We start from the raw sequence: 20426 nt of genomic DNA on the forward strand, positions 1-20426 counted from the left end.
GTGGACGGGAGCAGGGCAGCTGGGACTCAGAACAGGACTGCCGTATGGGTGCCAGCGTCGCAAACGGCTGCTCCACCCACGGAGCCACGGCACCAAGACTAGAGCGATGCGTGCCCTGGAGCAGCCTGGTGCCTGGGGAGGGCGCTCGGAGCACGGTGGAACGGCCCTGGCAGCGGGCCGCGGCAGCCCTGCCCCGTGTCCCTCCTCTGCCAGGCCTGGGCCAGTCCTACACCTGCCTGCTCCTGCCTCTGTGGTGCCCCTCAGGGACAATGATGATTTTTACATTTTGAAATCTTGGGGAAAATCAACACAGTATCTCCTGCCGGGAAATGAGAGGAAAGCCAAATCTGTGTCCAGAGACCTGCACTGTCAGTGGGGCGGGCAGACGGGCGCTCTCGCTGCTGAGGGACCCGCGTGCTCCCCAGGAAGCCGCCTCTGCAATCGCAAAGCCCAGCGGCGTCCGTGCTCTGGACATCGGCAGGCGTGCTCTGCCCACCCTGCCCCAGGGAACGCCTTGCGTGCGCCAGGGGACGCCGGCAAGGGTACCTGGGCCGGTACCACACTGGAGGCAGGAGAACGTGTGTGTGTGTGTGTGTGCACCAGATGGATAAACTGTGGGAGAGGGATGCAACAGACCACCTACAGCGTCTGCTGCCCAGGTGGGGGACGGCTCGAGGTCCAGGTTCCTGGCTCCCGTCTGGCCGAGCCCCGACCAACGCTGCAGTTTGGAGAGTGAACAGCAGACGGATGACTGACCTCTCCCTCCCTCCCTCCCTGCCGGACCTTTCGAGTTCACAGATCTTAAAACTATCAGTGCTGTAAGTGAAGACTGGAATGGCCTGAACCCCCAGCCCGGGCTGAGCCTGACTCCGTCTGTGCTCAAGACAACACCGCAGAAACAACCCGAAATGTGGTTCTGTGCCTCGACCTCCCCGCCCCACGTCACTCCCCCTGGACTCGACCACGCCACCCTTGGGCTGCACCGCTGAGCTCCGTGTGCCCGTCTGGCCATCTGGGAGACGGGGATCCTGACAGCACTCGGGGAACACAGCGCGTCCAGCTCCCGGCCAAGCACCCGAGCGCACCCCGTCAGTCTCAGAGCTGCCGATCTGAGTCCCAGCATTAGAACGGAATGTGGGGCCGGCGCCGTGGCGTAGCGGGGAAAGCTGCCGCCTGCAGTGCCGGCATCCCACATGGGCACTGGTTTGTCCCGGCTGCTGCACTTCCGATCCAGCTCCCTGCTGTGGCCTAGGACAGCAGTGGAAGATGGCCCAGGTCCTTGGGCCCCTGCACCCGCGTGGGAGACCTGGAAGAAGCTCCTGGCTCCTGGCTTCAGATTGGCCCAGCTCTGGGCATTGTGGCCATCTGGGGAGTGAACCAGCAGATGGAAGACCTCTCTCTCGACCTCTCTCTAACTCTGCCTTTCAAATAAATCTTGGAAAAAAAAAAAAAAAAGAACTAACTATGACCTGAGGAAAAGAACAAAGAGAAAACCCCAGCGACGGACTTCAAAGCAGCAGGAATGGAGACAGGAGGCCGACACTGCACTCACAATGGAAGACGCTTTATTGTGGTTTCTGTAATCATCTCTCAACACTTCAACTCCTGGCAGAAATCAAAGGCAAAACATTCGCGCACACTGAACCGCCTGTCACGGAGGAAGACGCGCGGCCCACTGCCCAGGCGGCCGAGGAACACAGGCTCTGCCGGGACGGCCCGTGGCTGGCGCTCTGTCCGTCGTGTTACGTGGCATGGCGGCTGACGTGGTGACGAATGCTGGAAGGGCGGCACTGGGAGGCCGGCGTTCCCGGGAGTGGGCAGGCAAGGCCGGCTCTGCAGCGCCCGGACGGCTGCTCCCGGCAGTCACAACGGTGGTGAAATTCGGCTTTACGTACACACGACTTCTCTGCAGGTCGGCCGTCGGCCAGGTTTATAAAAAAGAGCCACAGAAGGTTTGGAAAAGCTTAAAACCACTCAGCTGAGTTGGAAGAACATCAGCAAGTTCACAGTGGCCTCAGGACTCGGCCGGATCGCAACTCCAGAGCGGAACGCCTCCTTCTGGAAAAATCCGCACCCGGAGACCCCCTGCGCGCTGGCTGCATCACAGACACGTATGGCTACAGTGTCACCAGTTCACAGGGAAGCAGTTCATGTTCAGAGTCCCGGCCCCTCCTCTCTGGCCCCCACCAGGGAGAGCCAGGGGCCCGCGGCTGGCAGGCGCTGGAGGGGCCCTTGGGTTTGGAAGCTCGGAGGCTCAGCTGAGTGCCCAGGGGCCATCTGCTGGGCGCGTGCCCACTCTCGCCCACTTGTAGTGCAAAAAGCTCGCTAGTGCTGTCCCAGACGAGTCCCTGGAGACTGGTGGCGTGCGGAGGACTGGGGTGGAGGTGGCGGAGTCGCGGAGGAAGTCTGCAGTGCACGCCCGGCGACTCCGCAGGGCCAGGGCCTGCAGGCAGACCGGGCCCGGGCGGCCCTGGCCGAGTGCACACTGGAGGTAGGTGTGTAGAGATCGAGGGAAGACGTGGGCGCTCCACCAGCTTGGGAACCCGCCGCCGCCGCCGCTCCACGCGCCCCGGCGGGGGCGGAGGACACAACACGGAAGACGCAGGAACCCAGGGCATTTTTATAAATAGCTACATAATTAATTTCTTACCCACTTTGAAACACACAGCAAGTTGAATATTTATTTAAAAATAAATCTCAAAAATCTCTATTTACAGTACAGTGAGAGGGGCGTGTGCAAACAACAGAAAGGGCGTGTCCCACCGTGCGAAGGCCACGCTCGGGCGTCGCAGCCGCGCTCGCTAACACCGGGCTGACCAAGCTGGGGCGGCAGCAAGACGCTCAGCTAACACTGGACTCGGTTCACCTTTGACACCTGGGGGGGCGCGGGAGGGAGGCTGGGGGTCCTTGTGCTTGGGAAGGGGCGGCCAAGGGCTGAGCCGGTGGGGGGAGGCCCAGTGTGGCAGGAGGGCTCATTTCACAAGCCAGCAGGCCTCTGGCTCACCACTCGGGGGCGCTGAGGTGACCCGGAGGGCCCTTCCCAGTCCGAGTTGGCTCTGCAGCGGGAGGGGCAGGAGGGCAGGCAAGGTGAGAGTCCCAGAGATAGAAATTCTCTTTAAAGGAGAAAAAACACAACTGAACGGGGAGTGGAGAGATTAGCAAAAATGAATCTGAACGAAGTGCCACCCTCTGTCTTGTCAGACGACAGCGCAGCCATCAGTGGAAGGAGCTGAGCCGTGACGGTACTCCCACGCGGGTCCCGCCGGCTGCGTGGTCAGGTGCAGGCCCTGCTCCTGCAGTCGGTGCGCAGTCCTCCCCGACCGTGCGGCCGGCAAGGCCAGCGGGGTAGCCCTTGGAGCGGGAGGCGCCAGGCGAGTCTATCTGTACACGAGCTGGGAGAACGGGCTGCACCTGTAGCTCAGCTGGCTGTGGGGCAGGAACCTGTGCAGCTCCCCCTTCCGGCAGCAGGGGTCGTAGTGGTAGGCGCTGAGGCAGGCGTCGCAGGAGACCTTGGAGCACTGCGTGCAGGTGTTGGTGGCGCCGGGCCGGTTGCAGAAGCCACAGCGGGCGGTGGCTGTGCTGGGGGGCTTGGGCTTGGTGTGCACGTGTGGCAGCCGCTCGAGGCCCTGGGCCTGGCCTGAGCACTTCTCCCGCAGAGAGGCCCCTTGGGCCAGGCTGTCGTGGGCGGGAGCCTTGCCGGGGAAGGGGCTGGGCTTGGAGGCCGAAGGACAGGCGAGCAGACTGTCACAGCGCTGGCACAGGGTCGAGCTGCAGGAGAGGCCACAGTTCTGGCACTTGGAGAGAGCCGACTCCTTGGCGGGCGGCGTGCGCTTGTGGTAGGCGGGGTGGGCGTCGTTTCTGACCAGCCACACGTCTGGCCGCAGGGCATCCTGCCTCCGGTACGCGGCCCTGGGCTCCGAGTCCGTGTACAGGTCCACGTCCTCCTGGGCAGAGAAGTAGGTGCCCCGCAGCAGGCCCAGTCCGTTGCTGGGGGACGTGGGTGGCAGGTCGTCCGGGCTGCCGTGGGGCGAGCTGGACATGGTCAGGAGTGAGGGGGACGGCCGGATGATCTCGTCCTTGAGGTCGTCGCCCGAGTCTGCGGCCACGGGCTCCTTGCGCAGGCTCAACGAGGCCCTCAGGGGCGGCTTCCTGCTCTCCCAGTAGCTGTCGTAGGCGTCCACCGACCTGGAGGGCTTGGTCACCCGCGGCTTGTAGTAGTCCTTGGCCGCGCGCTCGCTGGCCGACTTCTGGAGCGCCACCCGGGCCATGGAGGCCGTCAGGTGATCCCTGCCCTCGGCCCGCCGCCGCAGGGCCTCCGAGCAGCCCCGCGCGTCCTCAGCGCTGCTCCTGCGCTCGCTCACCACGTCCAGCTCGGAGTAGCCCTTGTCCTTCACCTGGGAGTGGATTTCCAGCATCTGCTCGCACTCGACCTTGGCCAGAAAGAGCTCAAAGGAGACCATCTTCACCTGGAGGGTCTCCACGAGCTCCCTGAGCCTGTAGGCGGTCCCCAGCTCGGGCACGTAGCCCATGCAGCTCAGGATGGCTCGGATGTCCTCCTCCAGCAACGTGGACTTGACATAGTACACGAAAGGGCCCGTGTAGGTCTGGGGGAGAAAGGGCGTGCGAGAGGTGGGTTTTCTCCCAGACCCACAGCAGAGGCCGTGTCAAAGCAAAGGGCGTCCCAGGCTATGGCAGGTGCGGGAGGAGGTGGGAGAGGGGAGGAGGGGAGAGGGCCGGGGCCTCGGCGGCTCCTCACAGCAGACCCAGGGCTGCCGCCCACTGGGAGCCCGGCGCCTGGGGGGACCTGCCCGCCAACGGCTTTCTAAGCCCAGGGGACAGTCACTTGCTTTCTCCATGGGCGGGGCAAAGGGTCTGCTCCATCCGGAGATGGGGTCTGGGCAGCCGCCATGAAGAAGGGGGGTGGGGATTACAGCAGCTCACTGGGTCAACCCGAGAACCTGCCGTCCCTCCCGGGCGCGCCTACGAAGGCTGGTCACGTGAGGCCGAGGGCCGGCGCCGCCTCTCCTGGGCCCCCCAGCACAGAAGGCTTCAGAAGCCCCTCCCCACGGCTCTGCCCACCGTGACCACTCAGCTCCAGCCACCCCAGCTTGCTCGCACATGGGCGAGAGCCTCCTGACAGCGCCTCCTCGCCCGACCTGTGCCCCTCTCTGATCTGTTTCCCGTGCGGCAGCCGGGGGTCCTTCCGCAGAGTAAACAGCATCCTGGCGCTACCTTCGCCCCAGCCCACTCCAAACCTGGGCCTCCTGCTCGGGCTACAGGGCCCTGCAAGACCTCGTTGCCGCCTGCCTTGCTGGCCTCTGGGCTCACGAAGTGATTACCCTAAAGTCCCCAGGGGCCCCAGGAGGGCGTGAGAGCCGGGGGAAAGAGGCGATCGCGGGCAGGCCCCTCCCGGGATGAACGGGAAGGAGGAAGACCCTCACCTTGATGCTTCTGAACTCCTTCTTCCACGGGTAGAGGAACAGGTTGATAGCCACCGTCTCCAGCACGCTGAAGGCGCAGTGCAGAGCCCGCAGGCTGGAGCTGAGCGAGCGCAGGGAGCTCTCCACTGCCTCGTAGAATTGGATCAGCCGGAATCGATGGAAGGGATCCACCTTGTGCAGGCTGAGCAGGGTGCAGGCTGCCGCCCGCAGGTGCCCGTCACCGCCAGGCCGCTGGCTGGGGGCGGCGTCCGCCCTGCCCTCGTGGAACTGCACATACTTGCGAAATAAGTCATCCTTGTACTTTGCATCCATTGAACTGGGCTTCCCCATCCCATCGAGGGGCTACCTTATCTCCTCCATGGCTTCCGGGTGAGAGGCAGGGGCGTGGCTAAATGCACCGACATGCTGCCCGCCGGCAGAGTGCTGCAGAGGGAGGAACGAGAGCCAGGTCACACCTCGGACAGCGCCCCCGGCTCCCACCCTGGCAAGCATGCCTGGCCCAGGCCACACTGCCACCACCAGCCCGGGCCCCTCAGCACACCCACGGCTGCGGTGTGAACGAGGAGAGGCCCTTGGCTTCCTTGAGCTCACAAAGGAAAAATTGACATCCCTGCAGGAAAAGCTCCAGGTGAGTGTGACGGGGCTCCTACGCTGCTTTGGTGGGGAGAACAGGGCGGGCAGGAAAGCCCCTGGCGGTGCCGACCACGCCCGAAGACGAAGGCCTGCCCAGAGGGGGGGGAGTGGCAGAGCAGAGGCACAGGAGGGAGGCCTTGGCCACCGCTGTCAGCGTCTCAAGCGTTAACCCACTTTGTCTTTAAACCCAAGTCCCTCAGCACAGCCACCACCCCTCTGCAGCAGTGTGAGAGCTGACACCCAGGCACACTGGGAAGCCTGGTCCAGAGTGGGAGGGGCAGGCGTTACGGCACCGCGGGCTCAGCCGCACGAGGGCCGGAAGCTGGTTCAAGTCCCAGCTCCTGTAATTCCAATCCAGCTTCCCAGGAATGTGCCTGAGAGGCAGTGGACATGGTCCAAGAACTTGGGTTCCTGCCACCCCTGTGAGACAGCTGGGCGAGCCTCTGGCTCCAGGCTCCAGCCCAGCCATCTTGGCTGCTGGGGGCAGTTGGGGATCGAAGGAGTGAACGGAGGATCCGTCTGTCTCTTCCTCTCTGGCACTCTGCTTTTCACATAAATCAATCTTTGGGGGAGGAGCCTGGAGGCAAGCATTCGGTCCGGCCTAAGGCACCAGCTGGGATAGCCCTTGTCCATGTCCGAGGGCGGGGTCCGAGTCCTGATTCCGCTTCCTGCTCGTGTGCACCAGGAGGCAGCAGTACTTGGGTTCCTGCCACCCTCACGGCAACCTGGCCTGGGCTCCTAGTCCCAGCGCCCAGCCACCACAGGCACTGGGGAAGCGAAGCAGCAGATGGCGGCTCTTGTGCGCTTGTTCTCTCTGTCCCTGCCTTCAAGCAAACCAACCAAGCAGTCCCACGCCAGTCCTCCGCCCCGCGATCCCGTCACGCGCTCCCTCCTGCCGGTGTCCTGCTCCCAGCCCCACCGCGCTGCCTCCGGACTCTCCGGATGCCGCATGGCTGGCGCACAGAGGCAGCTCTAGAGTCCAGCCTCAGCTCTGAGATGAGGGTCTCCTTGGCACGGGGATCACAGGGAGGGAGGGCCCAGCCAGCGTGCTCAGGGCTGCAGCCTGCATTCCAGAGAAGCGCCTCTCTCACTGACAAAGTGCCAAAGACCCCATGTGCCCAGGGGAACCTTACAGGCTAGGAGGAAGAAAGAGTCCTACACTCTACCACTTAAAGATCCACGAGGTGGGGGCCGGCGCCGTGGCTCACTTGGTTAATCCTCCGCCTGCGGCGCCGCCATCCCATATGGGCCCTGGGTTCTTCCTGGTTGCTCCACTTCCAGTCCAGCTGTCTGCTGTGGCCCGGGAGTGCAGTGGAGGATGACCCAAGTGCTTGGGCCCTGTACCCGCATGGGGAGAAGCACCTGGCTCCTGGCTTTGGATCGGCGCAGTGCCGGCTGTAGCGGCCATTTTGGGGGTGAACCAATGGAAGAAAGACCTTTCTCCCTAACTCTACCTGTCCAAAAAAAAAAAAAAAAAAAAAAGATCCATGAGGTGGGAGCTAGTGTTGTGCAGTAGCAGGGAAAGCCACCACCTGCAACTTTGGCATTCCCCTGTGGGCGCTGGTTCAAGACCCAGCTGCTCCTCTTCCAATCCAGCTCTCTGCTATGGCCTGGGAAAGCAGCAGACAAAGACCCGAATGCTTGGGCCCCTGTATCCACATGGGAGACCAGGAAGAAGCTCCTGACTCCTGGCTTCGGCCTGGCCCAGCCCCAGCTGTTGCAGCCACTTGGGGAGTGAACCAGTGGCTGGAAGACTTCTGTCTCTTGCTCTCTGTGGAACTCTTCTAAATAGATAATCTTAGAAGAAGAAAAAATCCATGAGGGGCCAATGTTGTGGCACAGCAGGTAAAGCTACCCCCTGCGATGCAAACATCCCAAATGGGTACCAGTTTGTGTCCTGGCTGCTCCACTTCTGATTCAGCTCCCTGCTAATGACCTGGGAAAAGCAACCGAAGCTGGCCCGCGTGTTTGGGCCCCTGCCACCCACGCAGGAAACCTGGATGAAGCTCCCGGCTCCCGGCTTCAGCGTGGCCCAACCCCGGTTGTTCTGGCCAGCTGGGGAGTAAACCAGTGGATGGAAGATAGATCAAGTTTTGCCCAAAGCAGATAATGGGCTAGTGGCCAAGGCCTCTCCAAGGAGAGCTCTGGTTACAGAGACAACTGGAGAGCCCGAGCGTGTGTGCGTGAGCGTGTGCGTGTTCCTTCCAGGGGAACTGTGGCGATGCTCGTGAATGACCAGCCTAATGGCGTGCGGTCAGTCCCCTCCAGTTCCCCTGTGCTGGTCCACTGTAACTCTGCCTTGCTGGGCCTGGAAGACACCAGACTTTCTACCACTGGACACGTACAGCAGACCAGGCCTGTGGCTGGCGGAGCTTTCCGGCTGCACTGGTCTGCCTTAGTTTAGGTCTCCATGCTGAGTGTGGGGGCAGGTGCGTGGGCACCATGCAGTGTACTTGAAGGGAAATATTTTTAGAAAACAGTGAATCCGTTCTTAATTTATTTGAAAGGCAGAGAGACAGAGACAAAGACAGATCTCCCGTCCACTGGTTCACTCTCCAAATGCTAGCAATGGCCGGAGCTGGGCCAGGTCAAGGCCAGCAGCCTGGAACTCCGTCTGGGTCTCCCACAGGGATGGCCAGGATCCCCTGCTGCTTCCCAGGGCCCACGTTAGCAGGGAGCTGGAACTGGAGCCGCGCCGGGACTCAGACCCAGGCGCTCCAGGACGGAGGCGGCACCCCGGCGGCATCCTCACCACAGCACCACACACTGCCTGAGGGACCGTCACTCACTGCATCTGTACGTGTCACTGTGGTACTTCTCTGTTTTGTGCAGCAGTGAATTTTCTGTAATTAAATGATTAAACAACAACAAAGAGCAAAATGAAACTTGTCCAATGTCACAGAACTCTTTTAAGAGTGGGTGGTTTGGCCAGCGCTGTGGTGTAGCAGGTAAAGCCACCACCTGCAGCGCTGGCATCCCATATGGGCGCCGGTTCAAATCCCGGCTGCTCCACTTCTGATCCAGCTCTCTGCTGTGGCCTGGGAAAGCAGTAGAAGATGGCCCAAGTCCTTGGGCCCCTGCACCCGCGTGGGAGACCCGGAAGAAGCTCCTGGCTCCTGGCTTTGGATGATCGGTGCAGCTCCGGCCATTGTGGCCATCCGGGGAGTGAATCAATCTCTCTCTCACTAGGTGTGTGTAACTGACTTTCGAACAAATGAATATTTAAAAAAAGAAAAAAGAAAAATGGGTGGTCATTTGATGCAGGGTAAGCCAGGGCTTAGGATGCCTGCATCCTGTATCTGAGTGCCTGCTTCAAGTCCCAGTTCTTCTGCTTCCAATCCAGCTTCCTGTTAATTCACAACCTGGCAGACAGCAAGTGGCGCCTAAAATTTGTGGGCCCTGCCACCCACATGGGTGACCAGAATACAGTTCCAGACTCCTAGCTTCAGCCTGGCCCAGCCTCGGCTCTTGGGAGCATCTGGGGAGTGAATCAGTGGATGGAAGATTTCTCTCTGCCTCTTTTTCGTTATAGAGAGGGAGCTAGAAAGATCTCCCATCTGCTGGTCCACTCCCCAAATGGCCGCCAACAGCCAAGCTGTGCCAGGACGAAGCTAAGAGCCAGGAGCTTCCTCCAGGTCTCCCACGTGGGTGCAGGGGCCCAAGCACTTGGGCCATCTTCCACTGCTTTCCCAGGTGCATTAGCAGGGAGCTGGATTGGAAGTGGAGCAGCCAGGACTCCAACTGGCGCCGGCATCACAGATGGTGAAATAACCTGCTGTACCACAGCACCAGTCCCATCTCTGCCTTTTAAATAAAGGGAAAATAAATAAATATATTTTTTTAAAAACAGAACTTTGAAGAGGCAGCGAGCTAAGATCGGAACGCGGGCAGTGCGGACCCGGCACACCCTGCTTTCGTGCGGCAGGCAGGAGCCTGGACACACAGCAGTGAGGCTGCAGGAGAGGCAGGGCCCTGCTCCCAAGGCCTCACAGCGACGTGGGAATCCTGCGGCTCGGTCAAGGAGCCGTGCGAAGCCACTGAGGCGTGAGGGGCGAGGGGAGGGGCCTTGATCCCGCTCACGGTTGAGAGGCCGCCCTGGCTGCTGTCTCCCGCGCCCGCCTTTATCTGCCCCCGTGGCCTCACTTCCTTTTCTCCTAAGAACTGTCGCAGACCCTGACTGCGGGAGGCCCAGGGTGTTAGGAGTGAGGAGACCATGCGGGAGGCCCAGGGTGTCTGGAGCGGGGATCGTGGGGGAGGCCCAGGGTGTTGAGGGGGGTCGTGTCATTGCTTTACCCCTTGTGAGCAGGACCTGTACAAAGCCCACAACACCGCCGTCGCTACAATGTGCTGAGGGCCATCACCAGGGCCAGGGAGGGCCAGGAGGAGAGAAGGCTGCAGGCCGCGGCCAGGCTGCCCGGGTTTGCCTCTCCGGGTTACCTACCGGGAAGTGGTAACCTGCCTCCCTCCGTGTGGGTTTCTCGTCTGACAGCAGCACCCTCGGCCCAGAGCTGGCAGAGGATTTCGCACGGGCAGCAGGGAGAGCTCTCCACTCAACAGCGGCTCCCATGGTCCGAAGGCGCCATGCCCGGGGAGGCCGAGTTCCGCCCAGGGTGGACGTGCCTCATCACCTCTCCTGTCCTCCTCTCCTGCCAGGGGCTCCGAGGTCCGGCTGCGACCACCGTGCTCAGCAAGACAGTGTGCGCACAGCGCCCGGGGCAGAGCCCCCGCTCCACAAACACGGGCTGGCGGCAGGAGGTGATGGGGCCCGGAGGCAGCAGATCCGCACTCGGGCCAGGAAGTCCTATAGGCCGACAAGCTGGCCTCCATCGCGAGGTCAGGACATCAGGCGCGACTGTCCTCAGCTCAGGAAGACCTAGGCTGGGGGAGGCGGCCCCGGGAGGCACCTCCTGCACCAGCGCCTGAGCAGGGGAGGCACAGCACGGCCACTGGGGATACATCTCCCCCGACAGAACAGAGGCCCAACACGGCAGCCCCGCACCGCCGCTCTCAGCCGCCTTCCCCTCTTCGTCTGGTCCTCATTCACCGCAGGACCTTTGCACATGACGCGTGTGCTCTCTCAGATTCTTCCCTCCACAGCTGGCTCAATCTCACCATTCAGGCCTCGGCTCGGAGGCCACCCCATCTCAAGTCACATCCACCTTCCTACCCCTCACTGTCGTACTGACACTTCCGTTCCTTGTTCATTGCCAGCTTCCTCTCTTGGTCTGCCCCATTTCCCAGTAAGGCAACATCAACGTCTGAACTGTTCACCATGACACCTTAACACAGACCCTGGCACACAGTAGGTGTTTAATAAAATAGGGAAATGAGTGACAAAGGATACGAACACATGTAACACCGACCCAACAGTTTCTCACTTCATACCACCCAGTACTGTGGCACAACAGGTTAAGTGGCCGTCTGCAGTGCCGGCATCCCGATACGGGCACTGGTTCGTGTCCTGGCTGCTCTGCTTCCAATCCAGCTCCCTGCTAATGTGCCTGGAGAGCAGTAGAAGACGGCCCAAGTGCTTAGGCCCCTGCACCCTCGTGGGAGACCCAGAAGAAGCTCCTGGCTTCAGCCTGGCCCAGCCCCAGACACTGTGGCCACTGGGGAGTGAACCAGTGGATGAAAGATGGCTGGCTGGTGCGCGCGTGCTCGTTTGCAATCTCTCTCTCTCTCTCTCCCCCCTAACTCTTTCAAATAAATAAATAAATCTTAAAAAAGAAAAAAAGGATACTGAGCTGCGGAGATGGCTAAGCTGCCGCGGCCCACTGGTCGCAGACGGTGCACCCAAGACGTCGAGCGCAGCCTTCTGCCTCGACACCCCGCGCCTCTCACCACCCCATGTTTACGCAGCCAGACCACGGGCTGGACCAGCGGCAGGACGTGATGCTGGGCAGGGAGGACGGCAGTGAGGGAGACAGAGCCTGCCCTCAACGCTGGCCGGAAGAGCTTCCCGGCTAGCAGCACAACACTGCGTTCCCGAAAAAACTTCAAATACGCTGCAACCCAAGAGGTGCTGCTGGGTCCGTGCTACACGGCCAGACGCATCCACCATTTTTGAGGGAGTTAAGAGGAGCACCCGTCTTGCCTCCGATCCAGGGACCGTGTGCGGTGTGGCCGCACCAGGGGGCTCCAAGGAAGTCAGCCCTGGCTCAGAGGCCGGTTCCCAGTCAGCCACTCCAGCTCAGCCATCCCCACCCCGAGCTCAGCCACCCCCCCGGAACTCAGCCATCCACCCCCGGGCTCAGCCATCCACCCCCGGGCTCAGCCATCCCCCCAGCTCAGCCATCCCCGCCCCCGGGCTCAGCCATCCCCCCCCCGGGCTCAGCCATCCCCCCCAGCTCAGCCATCCCCCCCAGCTCAGCCATCCCCCCCCAGCTCAGCCATCCCCCCCCAGCTCAGCCATCCACCCCCGGAGCTCAGCCATCCCCCCCGGAACTCAGCCATCCCCCTCCCGGGCTCAGCCATCCCCACCCCGGGCTCAGCCATCCCCCCCAGCTCAGCCATCCCCCTCCCGGGCTCAGCCATCCCCACCCCGGGCTCAGCCATCCCCCCCCAGCTCAGCCATCCCCCCGGGCTCAGCCATCCCCCCCCGCTCAGCCATCCCCCCCCGCTCAGCCAACCCCCCCCCAGCTCAGCTATCCCCCCCCCGGATCTCAGTCATCACCCCCCCAGCTCAGCCACCCCCCCCCCCCCGGCTCAGCCATTCAGCTCAGCGGCCGAGGCTCCACAATCGCAGCACCGTCCACACCCATTTGTCACTGGCAAATAGGGAAGGAACGGGAAGCCACGGCGCAGCTGGGCTCTGAGTCCTGAAAACCTGCTGAGAACCCTGGGCCGGTCTTGGGCGGTGGGGGTGGAGGCGAGCGAACGCTACGAGCTGATGCAGGACAGCAGAGAGGACGCGCACAACGGCTGCGGCCCTACTGAGTGCTGCACAGGGCGCTTCCCGCCCCCTTCAATCCTCACTATCCTACCAGGGAGCCGAGGGCGGGGTGGGTAGCAGGCCCCGCCCCTCAGCCCCCTCACTGACTGTCCCCATGCTGCCCTTTCCCAGAGGGTCCTGCTCTGTGAAAACCAAAGGCACCAGCGCCCCCAGGCTCAGAAAGGCCACCTCCCGGTCCTACAGGGCTGAGACCCGAGCGACTCTCGGGCTGACTCTCGGGGCAGGGGTTAAGCGGCTGCTTGGGCGCCCACATCCCATTTCTGGGTGCCGGGTTCAAGTCCCAGCGGCTCCACTTGCGATCCCGCCTCCCGCTCGCGTGTACACAGAAGGCTCCTACACCTGGGTCCTTGACACCACGCGGGAGACCGGACTGGGTGCTGGGCTCCTGGCTGCTGCGAGCATTTGGGCAGTGACCCGCGGGTGGAAGCTGGATCTCTCTCTATGTCTCTATGCCTTTCAAATAAAATGGAAATTTAAAAAAAAAAAAAAAAAGTTTTTTTAACTCTCCAAAGCCGTGAGGCTGCTGCTGCTGGCCGGCTCCCAGCTCGCCCTGCGTCAGGACAGGCAGCGCTGAGGTCTAAACATTCCTGTAGTAGCAAAATCCCCATCTTCCCACACAGCGTGGGGCTGGGAGAGCCACAGGTCTCTGTGACGTAAGCTCCGGGCCGAGGGAAGAGCCGGCCAGGCGCTGGGCAGCGGGGAGGCGGTTACATCACCCCCGCCGCCTGCCTGCTCAGGGCACACAGGCTGCCTTGTGGCTGCGCGTCGCCGGCCACTTTCCTGAGCACAGGGCCAGCGATTTATCCCTCGCACTCTGCAAGAACGGCCACAAAGAACAGGCTCTCTGCAAAACAGTGTGGTGACAGGAGACAGAGCCCAGCGACAGAGCTGTTCACTTCTCCAAGCAACCGGAGATCGGAACGCCAAGCCGTGCCAGCCTGGGGGGGGAGGGGGAGTGCACCATCAGCATCCAGAGCCCCTGGCCCTGCGCGGCGCCTCCTGCACCCACAGCCCGGGCCCCCGAGAACGGCAGGCCCGGGCCAGGCCGCGACAGCGCACCGGCGGCTCTGTCCGTGGGTGCGCTCTGAACACCTCTCGGGGAAGCTGGAGCTGTTTCCAACCCCCCGAGTGCACTGACTCCGGTGGCCGGGCCTCGGCCTGGCTGCCCCTCGCTGGCCCATCCGAGCAAAAACGCTGCCCCCGCCCGCACAGGCGGACGCTATTTCGGTCCCAGCGCTGCCCCAGCGCACGGGTCTACGCGGGACGCGAGCAGAGGCATCCGGCCAAGCCCCTCCACTCCCACCCCTCTCCAGTGCGCTCCTTCCAGCGCCTGGGAAGCGCCAGAGGGGGCCCACCCCCCGCACGCAGCAGATTCCCGAGAAATCCACACGGAGGCCTTGCAGACATGCGACAGCGGCGGGCGGCAGCCGCCTCTGCCAGGAGCTCAGGGGCTCGGAAGGCAGCCGCCCCCCCCCCGCCGGGGACTCCCACCGCCACCGCGGGCCCCGCAGGCTGGGGGCAGCACCCCAGGCCCAAGCCCGGGCCCCTGCCGCGGCTCCGTGGGCGCACCGCGGGGCCCGCCGCACGCCCGCGGCCGCGCTGCACCTGCAGACCAGCCCGTGCGGCCCCGCGACGCCCCGGCGAGCAGGCGCACTCCCACCAAACCCAAGTGACTCGTCCAAGGTCACAGCGCGAGCCCGCCGCCGGGGGCCTGGGCTGGAGACCCCCGCCCCCCGCGGCACCGTCGGGGGGCCCTCCTGCCTGGCAAGCGGCCGAGGCCGGCCCGAGCGCCCTCGCCGGCCTCAGAGGCGGCCTCCGGGGAAACGCGGTCCTTGCACCGGCTGAGGGTGCCGGGGGCGCCGAAGCGGCGGGCCTGCCCCCGCCCCGGGGCCGCGAGGGAACCCCGTCCTGGGGCCGCCGAGCCGGCGCCCCCTCCGCCCGCGGCCGCCCCCCACTCACCTCAGCTCTGCCGCCGGGGACACCCCCGCAGGGACAAACCAGCGGAAGCTGCGGCCGCCGCCGGAGCCCGGCCCGACGGGGCTCTCGCCGCTCCGGCCGGCTGCAGGGGACCAACACAGTACCCGGGGGCCAGCGGCGACCCGGAAGCACTTTTGTCCCGGAAGTGACGGCACCTGGGGGGCGGGCCCAAAGGCAGACGGGACTGCGGCTGCGCGCTGGGCCTGGGACGAGGGCTAAGCCCTCAGCCGGCGGAGACTACGAGAGGGCGGCGGCGGAGGGCGCGGGAGGCAGAAGAGCGCACACAGAAGCCGCGGGGCTCCGCTCTGGGGCCTAACGGGCCGGAGCCGCGACCCGGAAGCGCACGAGCCGGAAGTGACGCACGCCAGCCCGCGGCGGGATGGCGGCTGGCTGGGTTGTCATGGAAACCGGCCCCGAGCGGGGAGGGGGAGAGGCGCGGGGCTGCGGCTGGGTCAGCGTCGGCTTCCGCGCGCGGGGCCTGCCCGGTGTCGAGGGGCTCGGCGAGCTGCCGCGGGCGGGAGGCTCAGGGAGACGGCGGGAAGCTGGAGGCCGGCACTACTCACTAGCTACGTGACCTGGAGCAGGCGCTCAGCCTGGCGGAGCCGCAGCTCTCCCACCTGTGAATGGAGTCCTAGCAGCACCTGCGGCGAGACCGCGTCCCGCGGGATTCTCTGACAACCGTGAATGCCTCGGAACCACGCGGAGCAGCGGTGGCACAGAGCTAGGACCTACACACATCTTGTTGTGCAGTCTGGCCAAGTCACAGGAAAGGGCCTCTGCCCTCAGCTTCCCCACAGGGGAGGACCACGCCCCTGCTTGGTGCTGCACCGGGCCCCGGGTCTCTGCGCTCTCCGCACCAGGGGCTCCCCGAGGGCTCGCTGTTGTTGGCTCTCCTGTAACCTGCCACCCGGAGACCCAAGTCCCTACTCGTCCGTGTTCCCGTGAGCTCCCTGGGCGTCTGTGGAGGACCTGCTGCCCACGGGCTCCTGGCAGGGTCCTCTCCCAGCCTCGGTGCCCCGGGCTTTACCGGGGTGGAGGCCCGCGGAGTCCGTGGCCTGGCACGCCCGGACGTGGGCAGCCCCGCGGCCTGGGCGCCACGCTGGGCCTCAGCACTCCGTCCACTCACGTTTAAGCAGCTGCCGAGTGCCGGTGGTCACCGGGGCTCCAGCTGAGGATACTGCCCACCAGGACCACACCCGCCCCGGGCAGCTGAGGCCTCTCCCTCCCGGCCCTGGTTCCGCACGCGAGCTTCTGCAGAAGGGCTTTCCCGTAGGAGACCCTGGCCGCTGAGACCCCGGATGTCCGAGGGGTCACCCTCCTCACCCCTCACCCCCGGCTGGAGACTCCGCTTGGCGTCTCTCAGGCTTCCTTACATAACGGTTAGCAGGTTACGTAACGCCCATGTGACAAAATTAGGCACCTCTGCTTCCCGAGAGCCAGCGGCTCAGTCTACCTACCTCTTTCTATTTTTTAGTTTTTTTTTTTTTTTTAAATCACAAACGTAACATGTGATCCCGGCAGTACAGAGGTGCAGAGGACAAAAGGGAAAGAGAAAAGAGACCTCATGACCTAGCAGCTGGATTTCTCAGAATCTTCCAGAGAAACCTACACAAGTACCCGAAGAGACCTGTCGCACCGCATCTGGTAACGCAGAAACCACAAGCAGAGGCGTTCTGCACGGGGTCTGGATTCTGGTCCTCAGTGGGACACTCGTGCGTCCACCCACGCGAGTGCACAGCCCTGGGCCTGGGTGACCCAGCTCTAAGACACCACGGCAAGAGAAGGGAAGACGTGCTGTGAAATGGGGGAGCTGCTGGCTGCACGTGTGCGTGCGTGCACGTGTGTGCACGTGTGTACGTGTGTATGTGCACGTGTGCGTGTGTGTGTGCACGTGTGTACGTGTGTCCAGTCAACTGGAGGTGGGGAAAAGACACAGACATCAGCTTTTTCAGCCACCCCACAATTACACATCTATGTGATATTCTATTCCTGTCTTCCGGTGAACTCCAGGCCTACAGGGGCCGGGTTTGCAGGTCATTTAAAAGGCGTAACTGGGAGCGTTGGAAGCCCAGCAGCTAAGGTGCCTGCCCCACATGGGAGTGCCTGGGCGCTGTTCCTGCCCTTGGCTCTGACTGCAGCTCCCCCACCGGGCACACAGGAGGCAGGGTGATGGCTCCAGGGACTGAGTCCCTGCCACCGTGTGGGAGACCTGAAATACAGTCTTAGCTCTGGGAGTGAACCAGCAGGTGAGCGCGCCCGTGCTCTCTCTCGCTCTCGCTCTCTCTCTCTCTCTCTGCCTTTCAAATCCAAGTTTACATAATAATAAAGCCCCTAACTGTGAGGCAGACAGACACAGCCCCAACCCCTAAGGAGTGGATCAGAGAGAGAGGCTACTGCCGAAACCGAAACCGGAGGAGGAGGAAGTCAGACCCCTCATTCGGGAGAGGAGGTGGCGGAAGTTGGGAGAGGGGTCCAGAGCTGAGCTCTCTGGAAGCCGGACAGCCTCAGGGCCCAGGGCTGCGGGAGCTGAGCGTGGAGGGAAGAAAGCCTCGGAGGCGAGGACCAGGGGCTGAAAGTGACCCGCGTACAAGCCCATCTCGGCCTACGCGAGGCACTGGTGCCCGGTGCTGCTCGGTACCAGGGCTGGTAGGGTGGTCCAACACAGCACCCGGCCCACGGCAAGCACTCGGTAAGGACTCTGGAGAGAAAGCAGAGGTGGCAGAACCCCTACCATTGTGGGCGCTGGCGGTGCCCAGCTCCCTGCTCGCCAGAGTACACAGATCTGCGGGCTTTCGAGGAGGGGCCGGACACCTGGACCGCCGTGTCCTCTGTCACCAAGAGGCCCAGGAGCGCTGGCAGCTCCAGCCACGGGCACCCAGGAGGCAAACGCTGCTTCCTAAGACCCAGTCGGAGAAAGACCCACGGAGAAACCCGGGCTCAGCACCCTCACAGGCCACGGAGGAGACCCGAGCTCAGCACCCTCGTGGGCCACAGAGAAAACCCGGGCTCAGTGCCCTCACGGGCCACAGAGGAGACCCCGGGCTCAGCGCCCTCACAGGCCACGGAGAAACCCGAGCTCAATGCCCTTGCGGATCACAGAGGAGACCTGGGTTCAGCGCCCTCTCGGGCCACGGAAAAAAACAAGCTCAGCACCCTCGCAGGCCACGGAGAAACCCGAGCTCAGCATCCTTGCGGGCCACGGAGGAGACCCGGGCTCAGCACCCTTGTGGATCATGGAAAAGACCCGGGCTCAGCGCCCTCGCGGGCCATGGAGGAGACCCCAGGCTCAGCGCCCTCGCGGGCCACGGAGAAACCCGAGCTCAGCATCCTTGCGGGCCACGGAGGAGACCCGGGCTCAGCACCCTTGTGGATCATGGAAAAGACCCGGGCTCGGCACCCTCACAGGCCACGGAGGAGACCCGGGCTCAACGCCCTCACAGGCCACGGAGAAACCTGAGCTCAACACCCTCGGGGGCCACAGAGAAGACCCAGGCTCAGCACCCTCACAGGCCACGGAGAAAACCAAGCTCAGCACCCTCACAGGCCACGGAGGAGACCCGAGCTCAATGCCCTTGCGGATCACAGAGGAGACCTGGGTTCAGTGCCCTCGCGGGCCACGGAGAAAACCAAGCTCAGCACCCTCGCAGGCCACGGAGAAACCCGAGCTCAGCATCCTTGCGGGCCACGGAGGAGACCTGAGCTCATACCGATGCCGGGGGAAGAACACGCCCCATCTGCCCGAGGACCTTGGCCCCTGCCCCGAGGATGGATGAGGAAACCATAGCAGCTCTCTGCTGTGGCCTGGGAGAGCTGTAGAAGACGGCCCAAGGCCTTGGTTGAGCGGATCAGAGTCACGGGCCCAGAGGATGCTGGGAAATCACCCCAGTCTCAGGGGCCTTGGGTCTGGATTTGACCCTGGGGGGGCCCCTGGGCATGCACAGGTAGAAGGCGAAGTAAGAGACGGCACCTAGGAGCCCAGACACGTGCCGTGGTGGAACGGAAGTGGCCGCAGCCAGCGAGGCCTGGGCGGAAGCCCCCGGCACCGTGCGGAGCAGCCCTCGCGTTGGGCAAGCCGCTCGTAGCTCCTCTAAGAGGCTGGGCTCTGAAGCCGGAAGGCCTGGGCTCAGAGTCTGGTGTGGCTGCTGGCCATCTAGGTAACCCTGGGCAAAATGATCTCACAGCTCTGGGCCTCGGTTTCTTCGCCGGTGAGATGGGGCAGAGAAGAGCGGTACCTACCAAAACAGACGCTAAGTGACAGTCCCCGGAGCAGCACTGGCTACCACTGTACAGTCCGGCTGTACCACACCCTGCTTCACTCACAGCCCTGTGCCCGTTTCTCCTGACTGGGCGGGTGTGGCAAAGCTGCCGACGACCAGCTCTTACTTCTGGTCCTCGGTTTCTCCCCATGGTCCTCACTCTGGGGGAAAAGCGTGATTTTAACTATGTCATCAGTTTATCTTGACCATGGTAAGGGCGGACTCAAGTCAGAGTGCCTCGCCTCTCGAGGCCTGGGTCTCCCCACCTGTGAAGTGGGGCTGGCACTGTAGCGTAGCAGGTGAAGCCACCGCCTGCAGTGCCAGCATCCCATATGGGCGCTGGTTCAAGTCCCAGCTGCTCCACTTCCAATCCAGCTCTCTGCTATGGCCTGGGAAAGCAGTGGAAGATGGCCCAAGTGCTTGGGCCCCTGCACCCACGTGGAAGACCCGGAAGAAGCTCCTGGCTCCTGGCTTTGGATCAGCCCAGCTCCGGCCGTTGCAGCCAACTGGGGAGTGAACCAGCGGATGGAAGATCTCTCTCTCTCTCTCTCTCTCTCTTTCTCTCTGCCTCTTCTTCTCTGTGTAACTCTGACTATGAAATAAATAAATAAATATTTAAAAAAGAAAAAGAAATGGGACTAAGTAATAGTGCCTTCTTCCCGTGGGCAGCAGGTTAAGCTGCCGCCGGCAGCACTGGCGTCCCATATCAGAGTGCCAGTTTGAGTCCCAGCTGCTCTGCTTCCAATCTAGCTCCCTGCAGGTGCACCTGGGAAGGCAGCAGATGATGGGCCAAGGACTTGGCTCCTGCTACCCACATGGGAGACCCAGATAGAGTATCAGGCTTCTAGCTTTGGCTGGGCCCAGCTCCAGCCATTGTGGCTATTTGGGGCTTGACCCAGCAGATGCAAGCTCTCTCTCTCTTCATCTCTCCCTCTCTCTGTCACTCTGCCTTTCAAATAAATAAATAGTAAATCTTTTTTTTTTAATATAGTACCTATATAAGGTTATTTTCCTTTTGTTTTAAAAGATTCATTTTATCTATTTGAAAGATCTTCCGTCCACTGGTTCACTCCCCAGATGGCCGCGGTGGCCGGGGCAGCGGCTCCCCGCTGTGTCTCTACGCTGGCCCCCACACAGGTTCTCTTGCAGGTGGAGTGGGCTACTGCA

General features: G+C 62.9%; 1 protein-coding gene across 1 annotated transcript; it reads right to left on the reverse strand.

Moving 5' to 3' along the window:
• Positions 1-1541: 1541 nt before the first annotated feature.
• On the reverse strand, positions 1542-15104 carry SPATA2 (spermatogenesis associated 2). Its single transcript, XM_062204346.1, has 3 exons — positions 14986-15104; positions 5442-5864; positions 1542-4604 (listed from the first exon to the last, which is right to left on the reverse strand). Exons 2-3 carry the CDS (start codon positions 5769-5771, stop codon positions 3378-3380), a joined length of 1557 nt encoding a protein of 518 aa, XP_062060330.1. The 5' UTR covers positions 5772-5864; positions 14986-15104; the 3' UTR covers positions 1542-3377.
• Between the last annotated feature and the right edge of the window lie 5322 nt (positions 15105-20426).

The sequence above is a fragment of the Lepus europaeus genome, chromosome 10 (genome assembly GCF_033115175.1).
Source record: "Lepus europaeus isolate LE1 chromosome 10, mLepTim1.pri, whole genome shotgun sequence".
NCBI classification, from domain to species: domain Eukaryota; kingdom Metazoa; phylum Chordata; class Mammalia; order Lagomorpha; family Leporidae; genus Lepus; species Lepus europaeus.